Source organism: Anabrus simplex, chromosome 1, assembly GCF_040414725.1.
Source record: "Anabrus simplex isolate iqAnaSimp1 chromosome 1, ASM4041472v1, whole genome shotgun sequence".
Classification (NCBI taxonomy): domain Eukaryota; kingdom Metazoa; phylum Arthropoda; class Insecta; order Orthoptera; family Tettigoniidae; genus Anabrus; species Anabrus simplex.
The window spans coordinates 331,917,243-331,942,590 of record NC_090265.1 but is presented as its reverse complement, the minus strand read 5'-3'; the positions used below and the strand labels follow the sequence as shown (position 1 = coordinate 331,942,590).

The 25,348-nt window shown below is 38.2% G+C and overlaps 1 protein-coding gene across 1 annotated transcript in view; it reads left to right on the top strand.

Annotated features, from left to right (window-relative positions):
- LOC136865897 (uncharacterized) overlaps window positions 1-23,769 on the top strand; it is a 67,996-nt gene extending 44,227 nt beyond the window's left edge. The window contains exons 4-8 of the mRNA XM_067142451.2: window positions 4,511-4,708; window positions 4,888-4,983; window positions 13,412-13,531; window positions 16,843-16,926; window positions 22,995-23,769. Of these exons, the coding sequence (XP_066998552.2) occupies window positions 4,511-4,708; window positions 4,888-4,983; window positions 13,412-13,531; window positions 16,843-16,926; window positions 22,995-23,189 (693 nt within the window). The 3' untranslated portion in view covers window positions 23,190-23,769. The remainder of the gene's footprint in view (window positions 1-4,510; window positions 4,709-4,887; window positions 4,984-13,411; window positions 13,532-16,842; window positions 16,927-22,994) is intronic.
- Window positions 23,770-25,348: the final 1,579 nt, after the last annotated feature.

Below are 25,348 nucleotides of genomic sequence, written 5' to 3'. Positions count from 1 at the left end.
CTTCTTACAGAATCCTGTTGATCGCAACTGTGAGCTTACTGCATTAGTTTTACTACACCTTGATTCAATCTCACTTACTATATTACCATCCTGGGAGAACACACAACCTAAATACTTAAAATTATCTACCTGTTCCAGCTATGTATCACCAATCCGACATTCAGTTCTGTTGAATTTCTTACCTACTGACATCAATTTAGTCTTTGAAAAGCTAATTTTCATATCATACTCATTTTCAAGTTCTAAGATATTAGACTGCAGGCTTTCCGCACAATCTACCATTAAGACCAAGTCGTCAGCATAGGCCAAACTGCTTACTACATTTCCACCTAACTGAATTGCTCTCTGCCACTTTATAGCTTTCAGCTGATGATCCATGTAAACTACGAACAGCAAAGGTGAAAGATTACAGACTTGTCTAACCCCTGTAAGTACTCTGAACCAAGAACTCATTATACCATCAATTCTCAACATAAATTCCTTTGATTGATTTTAATAATCTACCTTTTTAAGTTCCATAGTCCCCCCAGTACAGTGAACATCTTTACCCTTGGTACCCTGTCATATGTTTTCTCTATATCTACAAGACATTATGTTATGACAGTGAATACTTTGCCTGGTATACTAATCAATGACCGGGCAAGTTGGCCATGCGGTCTGGGGCACTCGGCTGTGAACTTGCATCCGGGGTTGTGTCTATTCCTCTTGTAGCATTTTTCAATTACCTGGCACATACTGAAAATCTGATCCTGACAGCCCATCTGTGGTCTAAAACTATACTGGTTTTCATCTAACTTCCTTTCAACTACTGATTGCACCCTTCCTTCCAAGATGCCAGTGAATACTTCGCCTGGTATACTAATCACTGACCGGGCAAGTTGGCCATGCGGTTTGGGGCACTCGGCTGTGAACTTGCATTCGGAGTTGTGTCCGCGTGCACATACATTTCTAGCATGGGCACTGCGCTTTCAGGGAGCAAGGTTTGACACCCATGGTCTACGGAGTACCATATAAGTAATATACAACTTCTAAGCTGTAAAAGATCCTTTATTTTACACATAGACATCGAACTAGGCAATTATGTTTTTGTATAGCTGACCAGTACGCATAGTCATTCAAAAAATGAGTGCAAGTTCTTACTAGGCACATTTTTCTGATAAATAATTAAACCTATAGATATAATATTTGTTGTGGGTATCCACAGCATTTGTGGTGGTGCTGGTAGTGATTATTGCTTTAAGAAGAAGTAGGCCTTCAACTAGGCAACTATCCTCTGTGAAAGACTAATCAGAGAGAAAAAGAAAATGAAAGGGGTCAAACACTTAGAAAAGTGAAGGCATCGGCCAAAGAAAGACAAGGGCCACCAAGAATGTGAAAACATAAGACTCCCTAGGCCTCGCAACCTAATACCGTTGGGGTCGGAAAAGAACAAGAGTTGACCAAGGGAGGTCAGATAAGATAGATGAAAATGAGGACCATGTCATGTGGAAGTCCTTATCTGTCATCTCTGGGAAATCAAGAATGTCTTCTGATCTAACAATGCTGCAGGGACGGTTTTTATTTGTTTTCACTTGACGGAGAGTGTTGTGATTAAAAACTCATTATATACTAGGGTTAATGAGGTGCCTACCATATGCAAAGGATGCTAATATTTCTTTTGTTCTTACCAAAATTATTACATTATAAACAATAAAAATGCCATGTTTAATTTTAAATTGGCTTAGGTGGTGGGATCGTACGAGGCAAATGCAGGAAGGTAGTTTACCTAGGTAGAGGAATAATGGCCTCAGCCATGGAGGCAACGATAGTTAGACATTTTTTGTGATTTAATGATAAGAGGTGTAGAACTAAATGAGGCCACAAAGCTAAGAGGAAAAGGGGCATATAGTTAATTCACAGAGGCTTGTAGACTGAATGCTGAAAGGCAAAACAGTGAATTATGAATATGTATGTATGTATGTATGTATGTATGTATGTATGTATATACAGTGGCTCAAAGTAAAACTCGTAGACTGAAGTATAACCTTGTATTGATCATGGCAATAACATAACTATGATAAAAAATGAAGTGAAATCTGGATTGTCTAATGTCATAGACATTACAGATTATGTACTGAAAATACCGATCATGTGGAACTATTCATTAAATATAAAATAAATAGTTTGCATGAGTTGTCTGCATAACAGGTCAAAATGAAACTCGTACAGTACATTGCTGGTGTCAATGTAAACAGTACCGGGCGAGTTGGCCATGCGATTAAGAGCCTGCGGGTGTGAGCTTGCATCCGGGAGATAGTGGGGTCGAATCCCACTGTCGGCAACCCTAAAGATGGTTTTCCGTGGTTCCCATTTTCACACCAGGAAAAATTAAGGCCTCGGCCACTTCCTTCCAACTCCTATCCTTTTTTCCTATCCCATCGTCTCCATGAGACCTATCTGTAAAGCCACTAGCAAAACAAAAAAAATGTAAACAGTACACAGCCTATTCACTCCCTCATTCCTACTCAGACTTGTGCCCAGTTAGACGTGCTTCATTCCAAGATCAGCTTACAGTACATATGGTACAGTACAAAAGCAATGGGACGTCAGAATGTACAAACTTCACTGGAGGAATGTCAATGTATGATCCATTATCATAACCAAGGTAAATTTCTAAGAGAAATAGCCAAAGTCGTAAATAGATCACAATCCCCTGTACAGGATATCATAAAACGTTTCAAAGAACAAAAAGTGTTAGTCAACAAGGCAAGAGAGAGCTTCAGAAAAATCTTAGTCAGAGGGATGAACACTGGTTACTTAATGCAGTGGAAAAGAATCCAAAGTTATCTGCTCCTAAGTTGACATTAGAGGCTGTAAAATGGTTAGGAAAGACATGTAATCCTGAAACAGTGAGAAATGTGTTATGGAAACATAATTATAATGGCTGAGTAGCTAGGAAGTAACCTTTTATTAGTGAAGGAAGAGACTCACATTTGCTAAGGAACACCAAAATAAGGATTTTGAATTTTGGAAAACAGTTCTCTTCCGCGATGAGTGTAAGATAAACCTCTTTGGATCCTATAGGAGGGCTTGTGTGTGGTGTAAGCCAATACTGAACTTCAAGAGAAGGATCTAAATGAAACATGGGCTGGGTCTGTCATGATATGGGGCTGTATGGCTGCTAGTGGGGTGGGTAATGTAGAGTTCATAGAGGACGTTATGGACCAACATATATATTTAAGCATCTTACAAAATAATGTGCAACCTAGTGCTAAAAACCTGGGGTTGGTAGTATATTCAAAGTTTATCGGGATAATGATCCTAAACACCAGACTCTGAAAGTTCGCACCTGACTTCTGTACAAGTGCCCAAAGGTATTCAAAAACCCACTGCAATCACGGGATATCAATGTAATAGTATATCTATAGTCTCACCTCCAAGTGAAAGTACAGCAACACTCTACCAAAAACAATAATGACTTGAAGAAAGCAATTTTAGAAGAAAAGCTGTGAAAAGGTGGTGAAATCAATTCCCAGGAGAGTGAGGGACATTATAAACATTAAAGGGTTTCCTATAAAGTATTAATTATTTTGATTCGTATTCTATTTCCAACATCTACTGTGACAAAAGACAATTATTGTGTTATAGTAAGAAAGTGTACGAGTTTTATTTTCAGACAAAAATTGTTTTATTGTGACAAAATGTAATTTTCAGTTGCATTGTTCCAAATTATGAATTGCTAAGTGTGGATTGTATGAAAGTTATTCTCGCTAATATTATCAGATATTGATTTTGTTAATGTACTACAAGTCGTTTTTCTTTATTTACTATTATACATGTCATTATATCACTGTACGAGTTTCACTTTGAGCAACTGTATGTTCATTTTACACTTTGTAAATATTATAGGGTGTTTGTATTGATGTCCCACACGTTTCTGATACTTTGCAAAAATTTTCTACCTTGATTTCTAAAGAGATGCACTTATGCCCTATGCGCACTTTCAAGTTGATACCTACTTTTAGGGTACCTATAGCAGTTTTCAAATTGGCATGAATGTGTCTTTAATGAAGGTTTAATGACTGCTATATCACTTGCCCACTTTAACGCAAAGGCAGATTGTACTATCTTACCCAGCTACAGCTTTTATTACTCATACTGTGTAAGGATAGTAACTAAAAACTACTTCACTCTTCATTTCCCTATTATGCCTCCTCAGTGAGTCCTAGGCTATAAGTAACAGCTGATGTTAGATTTGTCAGGGTTACTTCCAGCCTTCCCTGTATCTTAATTGATATGAACAGGTCAGCGCAAATGTAGTTACACCCATGACCATTGGGTTTCTGGTGGATTCAAACAGTTGATCATGCTAGAAATGATTTCTAGTTGTTCCTTACTTTAACATCTTATTCAGAAAGAACAGCACTTAGTAAGTTCACAGAACTCATGGACCCCTGTATATAGATTACAAGAGTAATTTCAGACTCAGTTTTATGCCACTTCATAGATCCTTCGGTATATTTTGTTTTAGAATGCCGTACAGACTGCCCCACAGTACTTCGCACCGACGCCGTACTATTCTCCACAACCACTGTACTACCCAGCACCACAAGCCTTATACAACCCCGCAGGAGGCATGTATCCGGCCCCTGTGTACCCCCAACAACAGCAAGCAGCATTCTACCCTGGATACTACCCTACAGCTGCGGCCAGTACTCACCGCACTTCGGTAAGTGTTAAGCACACTAAACTAGCTACATCTGCATTATTATTATTATTATTATTATTATTATTATTATTATTATTATTATTATTATTATCATCAAAGACCTTCTCATTCTAATACCAGAGAAGTTTGGACCAAATCAGAATCTCTGAACCATATTCAGCATGTGTTATTTGTTTCAGAGGGACATGGATCTCCGCAGTCAGCTGGAGTCTCTCACGTCTCGGATCAGCGGTCGAGTTCGTAATGTGACGTGTGTCATGCAAGAGCTGGGCTATGTAAGTATTAAGTTTCATACCTCTCCTTAAAGACTGTGCTACTCTCTATTTTAATTTTTTTTAATATATTAGGCTACTCATAAATGAATTGTTTCCACATACTTTTGCACCTAAGGATCACTTGTCTTCAATAATGGTAATTGGTTATCTCAGAGTCTGCACAAAAAAATATCTAACTGAGTAGTAAATAGGAAATACAGAGTGACAATGTTTTAGAGTTTTTAAAAAGGACCAAGGAAGTTAATATTATAGTGATATACACAATGAAATAATTTATGAGTGTCTATGGTGAAGCTCTAACTGTGTAGCATCAGCACTCAAGCCACAGCAAATTGTTGCACTGACACTAGCCCTCTGGCCAGTAAAATGTGTGTCTATGCAGATGCCCATCTTTGCACTACTTAATGTCAAATAACAATTATAGAAAGCTGACATTAAAGGAGGTGCATGTGACTTTTCTTCCAAAGAGGTTCATCCATGGAACCTGGAATTATTTTGTCACAAACAGTTTTCATACCAAATTTGGTTAGAACATATTCTCGGAATTCAAATAGCACTATCAGTTAAATGTACCGTTAGTACGTTGTTGTCGTTGCTATAGCATTACAAATCAGCAGGTTTCTAAATTCAAAGTGTACAAATTACCAAAGTACCCGGCCAAGGCTGAATACTACTATCAAAGTGGAAACCCAAACTCATTTACAAAGGGTTCTTATACATCAAACATAGGGAAGGAGATGTTAAAACTGAATGGAGATGTGAGAAGAGAGAACAGTGTTCAGATCGATTACACTGGTCGTAGATGCTTCAGAGGTGCTGCATGAAAAGAAAACAACAACAACAAAAAACCCACATGCTCTAGATTGAGGTAAATGCAAGTTCAAAATTTATTACATCATAGAAGGAGCTTCAGCATCAAATGAAAGTACGATATCATTAATAAGTCGAATGGAATCTTCCACATCAAATGAAACGTACTTGAAGCTTTCCAAAGTAGAAATTTTTTTTTTTGCATCACACCGACACAGATAGGTCTTATGGCGATGATGGGACAGGAAAGGCCTAGGAATGGGAAGGAAGTGGTCATGGCCTTAATTAAGGTACAGCCCCAGCATTTGCCTGGTGTGAAAATGGTAAACCACGGAACACCATCTTCAGGGCTGCCGACAGTGGGATTCAAACCCACTATTTCCCGGATGCGAGTTCACAGCATCGCATTGTAAAAAGAACATAGCAATCAAAGCCCGCCTTGTGGCCTTGATTCATGAGGCATCAAGTCTGTATGGTCTGACACCGTAGTCAGGTGGTTTGAGTCCCACTGGACGAGAACATTTTCACTATCAGAATGTTAACTGGCAGGGTAGGAGATGTGATCGTATACAATTTCTAATCACCAGATTGCGTACCAAATTCCTGGGTTGAATTCCAGACCTCTCAGCAGGGTTCTTATGGAGTGAGGCCATATGATACTGTTGATGGTGATTCGTCCATCGGATGGGAACGTTAAGCCTTGACCAGACCCCTTGGTGTTATTCGACAGAAGTAGGTTATGTACCGACACCGGGTTTCATCCTCTCTCTGTCTATTGTCATTGTCCCACATCCAGACATGCAAGCATCAAATAGAAAGACCAGCATCCAGCGAGTCGAACGTGTCCCGGAACACTCCTGTCACTAAAAACCATATGATAAATAAATAAAATATGGCAAGCACATTAGCCGCCCAATCCAAAGACACTACAGAATTTACCAAATATTCCTGATAGGTTTGAATTTGACAGTGATGGTCGCGATCACCAATGTTTCCAATTATATTGGGGAAATTATGCAGTACCCACGCACTCTGAGACATGCTGTTTCAGGACATTTACTATGATATAAATGTAGTTGCATGGAATAAAGCTAGTACACCTGTAAATTATTTGGAATTTGTTTGTATTTTGTCAGAATTTTATACAATATACAAATTTTACTAAATTTAGATTAGGGTTAAAAGATTGGGTCACATGACAGAAGAGACAAAGCTACTATGGGACAAAAAATAATTGGGATGAAAGTTATCAGTACCACTTGCATGGGACGATTCATTATGAGCAGATTTTCAAAGTAATGTCCCTCTGTTGTCAAATACGTTTGGTACCTCTTTAAAGAGGTTAGCAGACATTCACCGAATCTCAGCCTGTGAAATGTTTGAAATAATTCGTCAAATATTCATCTGTAGTTCTTCTCTTGTGTAATGGTTGTTGCCGTACTTTTTGTAAATATGCACGCAGTGGTGTGAAAGTTTGTCGCTATGTAGGCTAGTATGTAGTCCACCATATTCTTATTTGGAAGATCTACTACAAAAAATCTACAAATAAACTGAAACCGGTGCTCCTTGACAAGTGAATATTTCGCATAGCACTCTACAATGGAAAGACATTCTGATCTAAACATCACTTCTTAAGTAACACTAAACTAAACAACTGACAGAATAACCGTTAGCGAGCAATGGCAATAACACTAAACTCTTGCCAAATCAATATCATGACTTTGTTTACCAGACTCTCGTATTAACTATTGATCATGCTGCTCAGCTGCTGAACAGAGGTTACAGATAATTCCACTACTGTGGCTGCACATGATGAGGTACAACTTGCATCATGCCTACCTTACACGACTTTAAAATAAAAACCCTGTAAATTTTATTTTTTAATGTTTATAATTTGCTTTACATTGTACCGGCACAGTTAGGTCTTATGGCGGCGATAGAATAGGAAAGGGCTATGAGTCAGGTGGAAGTGACCATGGTCTTAAATAAAATACAGTCTGGTGTGAAAATGGGAAACCATGGAAAAACATCTTCAGGCCTGCTGACAGTTACGTGACCCAAAATGCATAGTTACTCACTCAGTAATATTTTTAATACCATAGTAAATAAATACAGTAGTGAATTATTAGAGAAATCTAAGATTCATCCATAGCTAAAGTGACCGGAAATTCTGAAAGTTACATAAAGTGGGACAGCCAATCTGTGAAGCTGTTGTCACAAATCAACACTATTGAACAGAACATTGTTTATAGCATAAAAAAATAGTTTTATCTGTACATTGCTCAGAATGAAAAAAAAGAATGGTATTTCTGTATTGGTCATGTCCACAGTAATAAGGAAATACACTTTTTAAACTTTCCTTCATCTCTGTCTGTCGGTATATATGTACGCCCATCACGGGAAAGTGGCTGAACAGAATTTAATGAAAATCGGCATGTAAAGTCAGAGAATAAGGTACTACAATCTACGTTATAAATAATTTTATTCACGCTGGGTGAAAATGTAGTTCAAGGGAAGGCCTAAAATTGAATTCTCAAATATCTATGTTATTATTGGTCGTATCAAAAAATACTTTATAACAAAAGTTATATAGAATGCAATTTCTATCATTTATGCCTTATACAATTTTACTGTACTGACTATGATAATATTCATGAATTTAGACGTTTGTTGCTTAGGCCATATCAATGCCGACCACCGCTAACATGGAAATATTGTTCAGCCATGATACCTGGTGATGAAGGTGGTTTTGTAAGATTGTTGCGGTGTAAAACCGCGTGGTCATTAGCACATAGTGACAGGAAAAATTGTGTAGATGATTATAAAAAGTGAAAAAAATATTGGAAAGAAACTATCACTTGAAGAATAAGACAAGAGAGAGTTATGACAGGCTCCCTTTACATTAGATGCCCTAATATGACGGAGTCAGAAGAAAACTAAATATGAAGGCCTACAATATCGAAAGCCCATAAAATTGATTAAAAATAGCATTATATTTATCTATCACTGTTTGTTGTGATGTGCTTTGTCTCTTCTGCTGCCACTCATCTGCGATAGATGGGATTACTGCTGCATCTTGAGCAAAACAACCTGCCAGAATATTGGTGGGAAGTAGCTGGGCAGTTAGATAATTTTAGTTTTTAGCAAGCCATTCCTCTGGTTCATACATGTTCTCACAACTACTGGTACACAACACACTGGTTCATCATAGTATTCCAGTTATTTAATCCCTACTCAGAGTCGCTGATTGGAATGAGCAGTGAACAAACTTAACGGAAAATGGCAGGCGAGTGTTCACGGCTGTCTGTGGCCTGGTCATTCCAGCTCTGGAACTTGGCACTGTTAGAAATCCAATGTAGTATTGTTCGTGAAAAGTGAAAAGCTGTGCCATTTTTCATTTGTTCGAGCATTTCATATGATAGCATTGCTTTTAACCATGATATTCCCACCGGTTAATACTATATTCTCGTCGCCATAAGACCTATCTGTGTCGGTGCGACGTAAAGCCTGTAGCAAAAAAAAAAAATTGTATTCTGACTAGAATACTGAAATACTGACAATCATTGTAATGATCTACCAGTATTTTGAGTTCAGTTTAATATTTGCCTGTGCCTGTTATTGCATCACAGGAAAATGGATGGATTTTGATGAAATATGGTATTTCACTTTTAAAAATGTTCAGTATGATCTTAACTATAAATTGTCCAAAAATTTCACCATGAGAGGGTGCATGTGCCTCAGAATCTGGGGATCAATGTGAGAGGTGGACAAAAATGTAATCATGCACATGGTAAGTGATTGACCTATCAACAATGGATACTACAGCTAGTAAAAATATATTTATGTAGTAGGAAAGAAATGGACAATTTACTTTTGGCATCTTCCGAGTATTCTTTGGATAAAACAAAACCAGAACATGATCACTAATCTGAGTATTATTCCCTGTGCATTCCAATTTTCCAGAGTGAATTCCTTGGTGAACGAATGGGGAGATGTAGGAAACTGGCAAGTGCTGTCTTGATTCCAGGGTCTTCAATTGTCTTAATACAGTTGCCAACATCCACTGATGGTTCCTAAATAATTTTTAGGAAAGCAGGAGATTTAAACTGAATTATACAAAAGTGCGGGACAATTAAGCTGTTATGTGGAACAGTGGGACATTTACAGTAGTATATATATAATCTATATATATATAAAATAAGAGTTTTGTCTGTACATTGCTCAGAATTTGAAAAGAATGGTATTTCTGTATCGGTTATGTCCACAGTAACAAGAAAATGCATTTTTTACTTTTCCGTAATTTCTGTCTGTCTGTCTGTCTGTCTGTCTGTCTGTCTGTACACGCATCACCAGAAAACGGCTGAAGAGAATTTAATGAAAATCGGAATGTAAAGTCGGGTGATGAATCGCTACAATCTAGGCTATAAATTATTTTAATCACGCTGAGTGAAATGGTAGTTTAGGGGAAGGCCTAAAACTCAATTCTCAAATATTTATATTATTAGTGGTCATATCGATAAAAACTACACAACTTTTTTCTGATTATTTACGTCTTCTGCATTTTTACCGTACCGGCTATGATAACAGAAATATTCATGAATTTGGATTTTTGTTGCCAAGTCGATATCAACGCCGAGCCCCGACAAAATGGGTAAACAGAATTTAATGAAAATCGGTATATAGAGTCGGGGAATAAGAAACTACAGTTTAAGCTATAAACAATGTTATTCACCCTGGGTGAAATGCTAGTTTAGGGGAAGCACCTAATATTAAATTTTTAAATACCTATGTTCTTGGTCCTATAACATAACAAAAGTTATAGAGAATATAATTTCCGATCATTTATGTTTTATTCAGCTTTACCGTACCGACTATGATAAGAGTGGTATTTCAGAACCAGAAGACAATAATGTGACAGCCTACAATATCGAAAGCACGTAACATAGACCAACAATAACATTACACTGACCGTTGTTTGTTGTAATGTTCTTTGTCTCTTATGCTGAGATTCAACTCCGATAGATGGGATTACTGCTGCGTACCGAGTATCTAACTGAATATTGGCGGGAAATAGCTGAGGAGTTAGATAACTCTTCTTTAGCATGCCAATCCTCTGGTTCATACATTTTCTGATACTGCTGGTACGTAACACACTGGTTCATCATAGTATACCAGCTATTCGATACCTATTCTGATGCGCTGTTTTGAATGAGCAGTGTGCGCACTTAAGTCAGAGGCTCAGTTAGTAGTCGTAGGAGTATGAACTGGTCTGGAATTACAATTTAGCCCTATTCCAAATTATGGTACCAGAATTCACTAAATAACTCAAAATTCAACCTTGAAAAGAGCCGTTTCTTAGGAAAAGCTTCTTCCTCTTCACTTTCATTAAATCTACATTAATTTTATTCCAAATTAGCAGCGAAGATGTGGTTTCTTCTCTGGCTTGGAGGAAAAATTGCGTCCACGACAAATAGTTCTTTCCCCCACCAGTGTAGTGAATTGAGATTTTCCAACTCATCGGGTACTCCCAGGAAGCCGATAAGTAAACGGGCATAGTTTTTGCCCTGGGACTATCCACTATTTGAACACACCCCCCTCCCCCCCTCCGCCGAAAAAAAGGACGACAATTGATCACTGATATCTGTGTCTTGGTCATTCCAGCTCTGTAGCTTTGGACTGTTAGTTCGGCAGCATAGTACTCTTCGCTAGAAGTGAAAAAATGTGTGGTTTTTCATTTGATCGAGTATTTCATATGAAGGCATTGCTTTTAATCGCGCCATTCCTACCGACGTCATTGTAATGACCCATGTTCATTTCAGTTGGGAAAACCACTAAGAGAGTCTTTCTGAGAATCTATAAAGGCAGGAGGAGAGTGAGTGTCTGCCATTATAACGAAAACTCCCCAACCTGATTGTGACTGACGGTAGGCAAGCTAGCCTACCATTACAATGAAAATTTCCTAACCCAGTCTTGATATGAGAAAAGACGTTGGTGACTTGCCCGTCATGCTTCTAGGGCAACATTAAGAGCTATGCAACTAAATGCAATCTTGCTCACAAGGTTTACACTACCTAACCTAGAATTCTGTATAAAATTTAGAATTCCGTAGCGAAGCACGGGTACATCAACTAGTGTATATATAATTCTTAAAAGGACTGTCCTGCCAAAAGCAGGATGTCTGGTCACTTTATCCACAGCTATACAGAACTGCTCAACTAAGATGTTGTCTGGCTCCATGGTTAAATGAGCATAATGGTCTTCGTTTCAAGGTGACCTAGGTTCGATTCCCTATTGGGTCGAGGATTTTGATGTTCGTTGGTTAATTCCTCTGGCTTTGCAGGTGGGTGTTTATGGTATTTTCAATAGAATTTCATCTTAGGTACGGCCCCGTTTTCACAGACATGCAGGTCGCCTATAGGGTGTCTACTCTAAAGACCAGCACCAAGCCTCTCCGGAGGCCAAACACTATTAGCTAAGATGTTCACCTCAAATAACTCATGAACTGTTAAAGGTATTGAGAATGTTAAGATGGGGCTCATAATCAAACTTGCAGTTCTTTTACAGGGTGTCAATAACTGCTGATATTATAGCACTAACTTCATTCTTTTTAAAAAATAGAACTACACTGTTTTCTACATCCAGCCTAAAAGTTATGGACATTGCAAATTTGCTGTGGTTATTTTGAAAATCAGACAAGTACTTCTCAAGATAATGGGATGTATTCAATTGTGCTTCATTTGCCAGCTATGAACCACCTTATTCGACTGAGTCCCTAACCTGGCAGGCAAAAGACGTGCTGCCTATAAAATAGAAGCTGTTGACATACAGAGTTCCTTCACAACAAGGTATTCACTCTAATGTGCCCAGAAACATGTTGTGATAAAGATTGTGAAATTTAATACCTTTGTAACAGGTAAAGGAAAAATGGATATGCGGCGTTTTCATTTCCTATTCAACTTTCCTTGGTCAATTCTTGTTCTTTCTTGAGTCTGACTACAGTTTGTGAGGCCTAAGGAGTTCTTTCAATCATGTGCCCTTCGTGGCTGATCTCTTTCTTTTTTTTTTCTTTTTTTTCTTAGGACGGTTGGGTCTCTTTTCTTCTTACGAAGAGGGATTTGTTGTCTAGTTGTACTTCCTCTTAAAACAATAATCACTTCCACCACCACCACCACCACTTTCAATTATTCAGTGTAATGTTAATTATGCTTTTATGTATATTCATGCTTCTTCTCATTTCTATGTCACCTTTTCCTATCTTGATGGGGATATGATTTGTCTCACATGTGGACTTGGCCCAGTTCTATGCCTGGATGTCCCTCCTGACACTAACCTTGGGGAATACCACATCAAGATAATAATGTTGTCCCTCACAAGGCGTCACAAATCCATTTTGAATATTATTGACAAAACAATGAAGTTGATTGAAGTAGACTGAAATGATTTCATGGTTGTACATTTTACTTGCAAGCAAATTTTTGTAATGCAGTCTCTCTCTCTCTTAAGTCCTGTCACTACCTTTGTTTCTAGTTGCTCAACATCATTTTTCACTTTTATTTTCTTTTAAAAGTTACAGATCAAATGTACTAAATAACCTTATTTGATATCCTTGCTTTCTTAGTTGGATGCCAACCTCGAACCAAATTTCCCTCGAATTGTGGAACGTATTAATAGGCTGCCAGTGGAAGAAGAACTGAGGAAGGACATGATAGATGGAGTGGAGTTCTGTCAGAAGTTCTCGGTGAGTCATTTGGTGTGTTACTCAAAGCTGAGAGGGCAAGCAGTCTTGCAAAGTTTCTAATAACAGGAAACTAAGAGGTAGAAAATCATGAAATAATTATATGATGACAATGTTAATAGTAGAATTTAAACTAATTTTATAAGTTTATTTCAGTAAAACTTCAGAATAGCTATTTCAGCATTAAATACATCATTACAGAAGGTGAATCGTATAAATCTTACCTCATATTATTACTTGTAGGAGAATGATGTTTTTATTGTGAAAGCTAGGGATCCATTGACCTGCCCCTAGAAATGTATTTACTTTTTATTACCAAATAATACTGCAATGGAACACTCATTGATTTTGTAATAACAGACTGAGATGGGGAAGATACGTCATGAATACAAAGGTAATCCCCAGTGAAAGTATCGAAGATGATCATAGATTATTAATTGTGGAATTCAAACAAGTAAAAATCCGTAAAATTTTACTGAAGAAGAAACCAAAGATCAAGAAACCAAAGGTAAAGCAAGTGGAAAAGACGAATTCAATGCTGGTATGATTAAGGCAGCAGGAAGCATTGGACTACAGTGGCTATACCGAGCCCTCAATGCCATATGGAAGAATGAAAGGATTGTCAACAAGGAAGCATTGTACCATTGTTCAAAAAAGGTAATAGGAAGAAATGTGAAAATTATAGAGGTATAACCCTATTATCACAAGGGCTAAAAATAATGGAGAAAGTTGTAGACAAAAGACTGAGGGTAGAAACACAGTTAGAGGAAGAACAATATGGCTTTAGATTGAATAGATCAACAATAGACTTGATATTTACAGTGCGAACAATAATGGAAAAACACCTGGAAAGGAACAAGGCAATCATCTTCCTATTTTTGGATTTAGAAAACTTATGATTACAGTTAAGAGAAAACATGTATGGGAAAGCCTACTGAAAAGGAATGTACCAAAATCATTAATTAACAAGATAAAAATATTGTATCATGAGAGTAAAAGCAGTATACAAGTGGGGAATGGTGACTGGAACATTTTATACAAAAAAAGGTCTCAAGCAAGGAAGTGCACTGTTGCCATTATTGTTTATTATATTGATGGATTAAATCATAAAACGTATAAAACAGAGTATCAGTAGTGATGAAGTGAATGCTTTGGTATTAGCAGATCATGTAGTGATTTGAGGAAAGGGAGAAAATAAAGTACAAAGGAGACTGGACATTTGGAATGAAAATCTGAAGGAGTTTGAAATGGCAATTAGTAAAGCGAAAACTGTAGTCATGCACTGTGGAAAAGAGAAAAAGAGAAGCCAAGTGAACATAGACGGAGAATAGTTAGAGAATTTAGAATAGTTTACATATCTGGGTAGCATTATTAATGGAAGTAGTGAAATCAACCCTGAAATTAATAACAGACTAAGTAAAGGTACAACATTTTATCATCAAGTCAAAGAGCTTTAATGGGATGACAAAGTATCCAAGAGAACAAAATTAACATTATATAAACAGAATTTTATACCAATTGTAACATATAGACTAGAAACACTGGTAACTAATAAGAGACAAGATAGTGAGATCCAAGCAGTGGAAATGAAATTTTTAAGAACATTTGTTAAAAAGACACGAAGAGATAGAATTCAAAATATTAAATTCAGAGAAGAGCTAAATATAGAACCATTAGTACAGAACATACAGAAAGGAAAACTGAGATGGTTCGGGTAACAAGAAGGGAATTGGAAAGAGAAGTTAAGGGAAAGAGACCAGTTGGAAGATCGAGAAGAAGGTGGATGGATCAGATTTGGAAGGACATTAGAGAAGCTGGATTGGATGTGGCAGAAGTAATGGAGTAGGAAAAGTGTAAGGACAGAAAGGAGTGGAAGAGGCTTGTTAATCACACCTGAACGACTGGAGTGGGACATTGATGATGATGATTGACAGGGGTATCACTCTTCTCATTGAATCATTTATTTGGCATTAAACAACAAGTGCAATAGCCTTCATCATAATACATTAATATACACTATATAGATATTCTCCATATAAACAAAACAAGCTTACTCCAATACTAAAACTATACACACCTCAAAATATCTTCTATGCCAATGGATACACTTCTGTATCAATACAAAAACTACACTATTATGCTCAATAGGCCTAATATTCTATCTCATGGACTCAACAATTTTTATTTCTTTTTACAAACGTCACACCAACACAGGTCTTATGGTGACAATGGGATAGGAAAGCACCAGGAGTGGCAAGAAAGAGACCATGGCCTTAATTCAGGTACAGCCCCGGCATTTGTCAGATAAGAAAATGGGAGACCATGGAAAACCATCTTCACGGCTGCTGATAGTGGAGTTCGTACCCACTATCTCCCAAATGCAAGCTGATAGCTACGTGACCTGGACTCAAAATAATGGAACAGGATTTGTTGCATCAAAGCCTGTGGATTCCTGGTTATCTGAAGAATATCATGTAGCAACTGACACAAACAGCAAGAGACAGACTAAGAACTGTTGACAGAGATATGAATATGGGGTCAGTGTGAAAGTTCATTTAATTGGTTCATAATTATTCCAGGGTTACGATGGATTTCAAATTTTAAGAAAATTTCTTTATAAGCTATACAGTATTATAGATCATCTTATACAGTGTGCAAGGGATGATGGCGATATACTGTGTGTGAGTGTTAATCATTATTAGGTGATTGCCTGATCGATATGAACTTACAGCTTCCTTATCTGGCTCCATGGCTGATTGGTCAGTGTCTTAGCCTTCAGTCCTTGGGGCTCTGGGTGTGATTCCTGGCTGGGTCAATGGATTTCAATCTTAAACAGTTAATTCCCTTGGCTTAGCATCTGGATGTTTGTGCTGTCGTCAACATTCCTGGTACTTGCACACAACACTATTATTTGTTACTATAACACAGTACTAGTATTAACAGCAAAAGAGCATCAAGCTGCATCAATCTGCAATGCACTGCAGATGTCTCATCTGATATAGCTATTCTGAAGTTTCAGCATACTTTCATATATTTTTATAGGAATACAACAGTCAGCTTGCTAAATTTTGTTTATCAGATTATAAATTGATTAACTGACTTTTCTTTTAACATTTCAGAAGTAAAAAGTAATAAAGAAGGAAATGCAAATCATTATTATGTATAAAGGTATTTTTCTAACATGTCTTTACTAATTTCTTAGATGTATATTCGTATCCTTGAAAAAATAACCACTTGCGACATTCTTTCCATTTTCCTTTCCAAAACTAGAAAAAAACCTTTCTCCTAGTTAATATAGATTGATTGTGTTTCAGCAATGTATACCTGAGCAGAACAAGGACAAGTACCCTCTGTCCAAGGAACTCATGAAACCCATGTTTTTCTTTAAATGTTATAAGGTAAGCTAACATTTATCAAAGTAACTGAACTCGTAGCTTTATGAATTTTTTTAGTGGCCTGCTGGATGTCACAGCTAGGTAGTTGATCATCTCCTGTTCTCAAAGTTGTGGAATCGAATCCCAGACTAGTTGATTGCCATGTCCATTTACTGATTCATTAAAGAGCCCTTCATCAGGACAAAATTCTGGCACTCTAGTGTCTATAAAGGGTACATAGAAATGGTATCATATGTACATTTTAATTGTTGGTTTGTGTATGTTGATATATTAACAAGCATACTGAATGATATTGTCATCCTAAGATTACCCTCTATGGTATTCAAGGTCTGCATGATTGTTACATTCCCTTTATTCTCAGTAGTCTCTTTAACTCTTAAGATTATATCAAGAAAGCTCATGGCTGTATTTGTGATCATGCCTCATGTTTGAAGAAACCGGGGTAATATAACGGCAAGAAGACAGCAGGAATCATGAGGGTCACTATTAATTCATTATGGGCACCCTGAATGAATCCACAAAATGAGCACAGATAAAAAAGGTTATGTACCTTACAACACGAAGTGCACACACAAAATAAGAACAGGTATTATATATCCTGAGAACTGCCCATTGCATGTCAAGCCTCGCAATAGATCTTAACGCAGGGGCATGGTCAGAGATATGATAGTAGATAGTTCTTGAGGGTCCAGAGGTTCAAATCCCACGCAAATAAGTTTTACTGTAAATTGCAAGTTTACATAATAGTTTCCATAGACTGATTTGTTTATATCCAGTATTCGGGAGATAGTAGGTTCGAACCCCACTATCGCCAGCCCTGAAAATGGTTTTCCGTGGTTTCCCATTTCCACACCAGGCAAATGCTGGGGCTGTGACTTAATTAAGGCCATGGCCGCTTCCTTCCCACTCCTAGCCCTTCCTTGTCCCATCGTCGCCATAAGACCTATCTGTGTCGGTGCGGCGTAAAGCAACTAGCATTCATTTGTTTATTTGGTCCTATAAAGGGCCATTTGGTATCATGGCATAGGGTATGAAGCTGGGTTGAATGAGATCAGTGGCTAGGACACAGGCAACCAGTTCACTATGTCGCTTGTATCCCAAGCTTCGTAGGACACAGGTAGGGAATAGTGTGCCCTGCTGGAATGATAACAAAATGAGATGGCAGGTAGGTATGAACTTTTTCAGACTCTGGTCATGTCACTCTGACTCACTGTAGCATGGTTACAAAAAGTGGTGGACACACAGACCAGGAACAGGTATTTTATAGGCTGGGAATTGCCCACTGCATGTCAAGGCTCGCAATAGCTCACTTGGCAGGGGTGCAGTCAGAGGTATGATAGTGGACATGCTCGAGGTTACGGAGGTTTGAATCCCAGACAAGTAATTTTTTTACCGCTAATTGCCTGGGATGCAGCAAGGTTGCATATTAAACAGTTTTCATGGACTGATTTGTTTATTTGGCTATAAAAAAGGGCCATTGGTATCATACCATATGGTATAGAACTTGGATGGAAGAGGCTAGGAAACATATGACAGGATTTCAAGTTACCTATGTCATTTAACACAGCACCTGCTCAAACTGATGACTTCCATGGTCAATACAATGTTGTAAGGATCACCTGGTACGTTGCAACGTCCCCAACATAACGGATCAGCATGTCTTGGTGATAAGCTGTCTAAGGTGACCAGGATTGACTGACTCCTTTGCATACACCAGTTGTTTTATATGGTCCCACAGGAAAAATCCAGGGGCATAAGATCGGGTGATTTGGTAGGCTAGAGGACAGATCCTTCCCTTCCTGTCCATTTATCAGCATATGTCACATGGAGATGGTTCCGGATGACCACTACTGCGTGCGATGGGGATCTGTCATGTTGAAACCACATCCTACAGTCGTCAAGTAGTGGCACATGTTCCAAAAATGGTGGTAGTTCATCATGGAGAAACTGCAGATAGCGTTCTCTTTTCAGATAGCTGGCAAAGAAATGGTGACTATTGAGGTTATCACTCATGGTGCCACACCATACGTTCATGCCCTACTGTATGTGAAAAGCTATCTGTTGTACCCAATGAGGATTAGTCACACTCCAGTAGAGTATATTATGGCAATTAACGGTTCCATCATTGTGAAAATGTGCTTCGTGCATGAATTAAATGGACACTTAAAAGGCAGGATCAGTGTTCACATACTGTAGGAACCATTGAGAGAATGCCAACTGGGCTTCAAAATCTTGACCATGGAGCTCCTGGTGAAAGTGCAGGTGAAACAGGTGAAACAGGTGAAACCACTGGGTATGCAGTATCTGCATAACAGACACCTGGCTGATGTTCGTCTCCTGTGCAATGGCCTATGTGCTAGAGTGATGGTTATGCTGCTCAACCTCTTCTTTGTGAGCAGACATCATGGGATGATCTCAGACAGGCTGTGTCCTTCCAAGGGACTCAGTAGCTTGCAGATGTCTTTCCACACTCTGATATGTCATGCCTTCAATTGTCATCTATCTGGATAGTGTTCTTGGTACAGGTGTTGTGCCTGGTATACATTCTGTCTAGCTTCTCCATAGGTGAGTAACATATCCACATAATCAATACTGGAAAATGTCATGAAGCAGTGAATAAACTTTGCATTGCAACTTGCCTCGAAGGAAGGGAATTCGCAAAACTACATACCTGCCATCACATGTTGTTTTTGTTCCAATGGGCACATTTTACCCTACCTATGTCCTACGAAGCTTGGAACACATACAACCTAGCCCTGGCTACCTGTGTCCTAGTCATAGACCATCACCTCCACATTCTCGTCCAACCCAGCTCCTTACCCTATATCCAACACCAGTTCCTGGTCTATATGTGCACCTCCTGTTGTAAGTTACGTGTTCTTCATAACTGTGCTTGTTTTATGGTTTCTTTTAACAGTAGAGTAAGGAATAAATATTCCTCTTAACACTAGAACCATCAGAAAACATTTTACCCAGAATTGCCGGTGCAGTCATTTTGACTACTAATGAAATTATTATTTTCTTTCTCAATATGCATAGTGACTCATTATTATAATTTTTCCTCTGTTTTTGTACATTGATTTATGCGTTTCAATGTTTATTCATCAACAAAAAGACGCCATTCACTTGTTACACTGTCATCAGAAACATAAAACCAAACCAAACCCCATGGGGCAACAGTCCCGAAGGGCCATGGCCTACCAAACGACTGCTGTCAGCCCGAAGGCCTACAAATTACTAGATGTCATGTGGTCATCATGATGAATCCTCTCAGCTGTTATTCTTGGCTTTCTAGACCGGGTCTACTATCTCACCGTCAGATAGATCCTCAATTGTAATCACTTAAGCTGAGTGGACCTTGAGCCAGCCGTAAGAACCATGTAAAAATATCTCACCCAACAGGGAATCAAACCCAGGGCCTCCAGGTAAGAGACAGGCATGCTACTCCTACACTGCGGGCCCAGTTCATCAGAAACATGCTGCTTTGAATATGGAGTAGGTCCCGGATTTTCTTTCTGCTACACTCAACCTGTGATGCCATCAGCATCTAGTAACATATTACCTGACCCTGGGTGACTTTTATCTTGGTTAATGCATCTCCTCTGATACCATGCTTTACAGGTTACAGTTTCTACAGCTGTAATAAAATAATTGAAAACTCATGTTCAGCTTATGTGGAGGCATCACTACAATTTGAATATGGTATAAATCAATGGATTTCACTGAAGTTGTTATGCTGATGATGATGATGATGATGATAATAATAATAATAATAATAATAATAATAATAATAATAATAATAAAATAATAATAATAATAAAAACAGCTTGTGTGCTCACCCCAAGGTGGTGCAGCTCCTTTTTGGGCACACCTGCAATGGAGGTGAGCTGCAGGTACGATTTTAACCACATACCAGCCCTCCTGCTATTCTTAAATCTCTGGCCGTACCAGGAAATAAAGCCAGACCTCCAAGGATGGCAGCTAATAGCGCTAACCATTATGCCACAGGGGCAGACATAACACCAACAACAACAACAACAACTTATCTTCACCCTGAACAATCCGGTTTTCAGCATGATATCAATCACTGCTTTCTGAGTGATCACTTGATTGGCAGTAATCTCCATCTGCAGCTTCCTCTCTTAGGTCCTCTATATTTGAACTACACACAGACATACCTTCTGGAATGTCATGCAGTAGACTCAGCAACTCTACATCGATGAGAGGTGGTGGTCAACGAGACACGTATAGTGTACTGTGACATGCTGATAAAGCACAACAATAGCAGAGACGCAGAGGAAACAAATCTTGTGCAGTCCATAATATAATTCCATTGTTGTTCTATTATCATTATCATTGTTGATTGAATAATTATGAGCAGATGGTTATTTCTCAAGGAGAACTGCAGGCATGTGTTACAATACGTTTCATTGTGATAGTTAAAACAGCAGTGAAAATGACCACTCCGGAGGTTGTAGGTATACTCGTTAACAACGGCCTATCCAATGATGCAATTATAATTGTATTTATTATGGATGATATAGACCACTAATCAGGAAAAGTCACTGAAGCTCAATATCCTATACAATAAACACTAGTCAAAATAGAGTTTGGAAAATGTGTAGCAGTCATTTTGACTGCTCTGATGGTTCTAGTGTTAAAATTTCCTTTAATAAACATATCTTTAAACTTACTGAGAAAAATTCCAGGTGTTCCCAAACATATGAGAAGAAATGGAGAAGCAGAGCGTAATAATACACACCAAAACAACCCAAAAAATCCTTACGAACATGTGCCTTACGGTCTATCATTTATAAGTTACAGACTTTCCAAATTTGTACAGAAAGTATTGATAATAGCCCTACCAGGCACATCCCACATCAGGTAGCTGTCACCATGTTGGTGTACCAGTAGGGATACTGCATTCTAATATAAGTGCTTAGAATGTCCACCATGGGCCTGAATGCATGTCTGAACATGCTGTCTTATTGAGTGTCGAACACATTCAAACGTTCCAGGCACTGCAAGTACTCAAGACCCATGTCAGCCTTAGCAACCTTGTTCCGTATGCTGGTGAAGTACTGCAACAATTTCCATAACAGCATGCCTGACTCCAAACTTAAAAATACTAACTTTTCCCTCATTCTAGCTAATAACTTCACCAGGCGTAGCTCGTAAACAATGAACCTTAGGGTATATATTCATAGGGACTTTCTGGATTGTTTTGGAATGTACTAATCAATCAATTCCCTGATTACTTCCCACATGTTTGGGAACACACTGTATACATCTACAAATATGTTTACAAAAAAAAATAATTAAAAATTGAACTAAAATAGAAGTGACATTAATTTCATATGAATATTTAGCTTTACAACCGGCACCGTAGTTCCATGGTAGAGCATCAGACACAAAATCTGAATATTGTGGATTTGGTCTCCAGCAGTGTCCAGTTGACCATTCTGGTTCTCTGCTTAGCTTAACAGCTCTTCACCATCGCTCCTTGGCTGAATGGTCGGTGTACTGGCCTTTAGTTCAGAGAGCCGAGTCAAGACTTTTAACTGCATACGATTGATTCCTCTGGCTCAAGAACTAGGTATTTGTGCTCCTCTTAATAAACTTTCCTTCGTCTGCATGCGGCACACTGCACAACTGACCACCGCAGAAACACACAACAGCGTATACCTACATCCCTCCACATAGAGTTCATGTCAGGAAGGGAAACCGGCCGTAAAACTAGGTCAAATCCCCATCACTTGTCAACGCCAACAAACTGGGAAAAAGGCCAGGAGGAAGAAAACGATTTAACATATCTTCGGCATGTACTTAATGTACTCGAGGCAACCTAATAAGCTGGAAGTCTATATGAAGTAAAATGTACAGCATCATCATTATTCATCATCATAATTATCTCAAGACATGATGAAAATACATGGTCAATGAGCTTTCTTTAAACTGTGATTTTGTTTACTCAGTATGAGTGGTAAGATTCTATAAAAAGATAATTTCCTTGTTTCTCTATTTTACATCAACATTATGCCTTTAACATCAAATTATTTTCTTCTGCTTAGCACAAGAAATTGGAAGCATGTGTAATGAAGGATATTCGTGAGAGGTATCAGCCAGATGATCTAGGCAATGAAGAAGAAGCAGAACTACGCTCATTTACAGGTGAAGTGGATACAAATGATTTACAGGACATGGCAACTGGCATGTATGACTTCTTCTTTGGAGCTGGAGGCCCTGAAAATGATGGTATCTTCTGAGGACCATTATATTTATGCTGAGAATATCAATCTGAGCAAGAACACATTCTCTTCTTGTGTTAGACTTTGACACCATGACCAAGACAGTATCAAGAACATTTATATTTTAAACAACATGTTAATGCTACTGAGTGCTGAGTTACATACAGCAATTTTAGATGACATGCAATGCCTTAAAATCAACCTAACAATAGATAAATGTTTGGTACATTTAGAGTGAAAGTCAGTATTCTTATAGTCTTTTTTGTGTGAATGAAATTTCACCCTCATATACATATCATTACATAGAATGTTTTATTGCTAAAAGAATATAAAAATTCGAATGTGCCAACAGAAATCTGTATTAACAAGATGTAATCACAAGTTTCCAGACTTGTCAATGCAGATATCAATTTGATGATCTTTATCATGGTGCAGGTACTTAACTTCTTCTTGTTCATGAGACTACAATGCGCAATGTGACGCCAAAATTGACGTCACGTTGCGCCAGGCTCGTGAGTGACAACTGTGTTTGTATGGGTCCTTCATTTTATTGTTTAAGTAGTAATTTATTTGTAATAAAATAATTTTAAACATTGTATTTCAGTCTTCATTTTTTCTTACACCATGAAATCCCATGTATTGTTGCCGTATTAGTGTGGAACTTAGCTACACTACTACAATTAAGACAGATGAAAAAGAAGGCAGAGAAAGAAACTGAAGGGAGACAAACTAATAGTTTTATTTTGTGCTGTTTGTAAAACAACACAGAATCACCAATCAACATATCCATCTTTTGTTTACAAGATGTCATCATAAAATATGTACAACAGTAAGTAATGGAAAGGAACAAACAAGTGGCAAATCACATTGTATATAAAGAGCAGGGGCAAAATGATAGGCCCTGCAGGGCCTGCAATGCAGGCAGGTCTGGGCTTTTAAGGGGCCCTGCAGACTCCTTGCATAAAATAATATATAATAATATACATCATCATCATCATCTGCAGTTTCCAGCTGTTGGCCGGGTCTGCTTATATAATAATATACAAATTATATAAAATAATATGTAATTCTGGTGGATTTTAATTTATGCCATGATAAATTACGTGAGTCAAGTAAACACCAGCATTGCATTTCACGTAATTGCATGGGCACATGATGCAATATAATCTATGCATTTCCTAAGTAATAATTTGAGTGATGAGTTCATATTATTTTTGGAAAGCTTATCAGAGATTGATCATCCCATGCACACGCATCTGTCAGGGAATGGAGATTGGTAATTTAATTTTCCTGTGATGTTATTGATGAGATGATGACAACATTTGGATATTCCGACCAGGGTAGCATCAACTCAAAGCTTGTAGGCAATTGTAAGACCCATTAAATAATTTTCTTTGAAATTTTACAACAGTGAATAATCCCTTTGTTTACATAAATTGACAATACCGGGTGAATCAGCTGCGCCCGACATTTTATGCTATTAGGCACCCCACCGAACATCACTGGTGTCTTTATGGTCTATTCTCATTTGCCGTATAACAAGCAACAATCGCCTTTAATCACTCATTGCACCATTACCTTTGCAAAAACATGTACCGTATGCGACAAGCATTTACACAATGCATCAAACTATCATATGGTTATGTAAAAACTACGTGCCAAATATAAGCTTTCAGTAGGGAATGAAATGAACGCTAAAAGCGATGGCATACTGATATTGATGCATTTGTGAAGGGGAAGTAGTAGTCCATCTGATAGGCTTTCTGAAGTCGCCATGGTGTCATTGGTTAAGTGCAGTGTTGTTAATACAGCTGCGTTTGGTAGGTGGGTTCGAATCCCACTTGTGCCTGTAAATTTTATTCGCATTTGGTACTTCGAGGATCATCCACAGAGCCAATGTATCTGAATGCCCTCATGTTGTGTGTTAATTAATTAAAACAACAAGCAAGGAGAAGGCTTTCAGGACTTTCTGGCTGCTGAGTGTACACTACATCCTTCAAATAGCCCCATAGAAAGAAGTCGAGTGGCATCAAATCGGGTGATCTAGCAGGCCAGGTGACAAGTCCTCCCCTTCCTATCCATCGACCGGGATATGTAACATTCAGGTAGTTGCAAACATCTGCTGACATGTGAGGGGGAGCTCTGTCGTGTTGATACCACATGGTTACATGCTCACC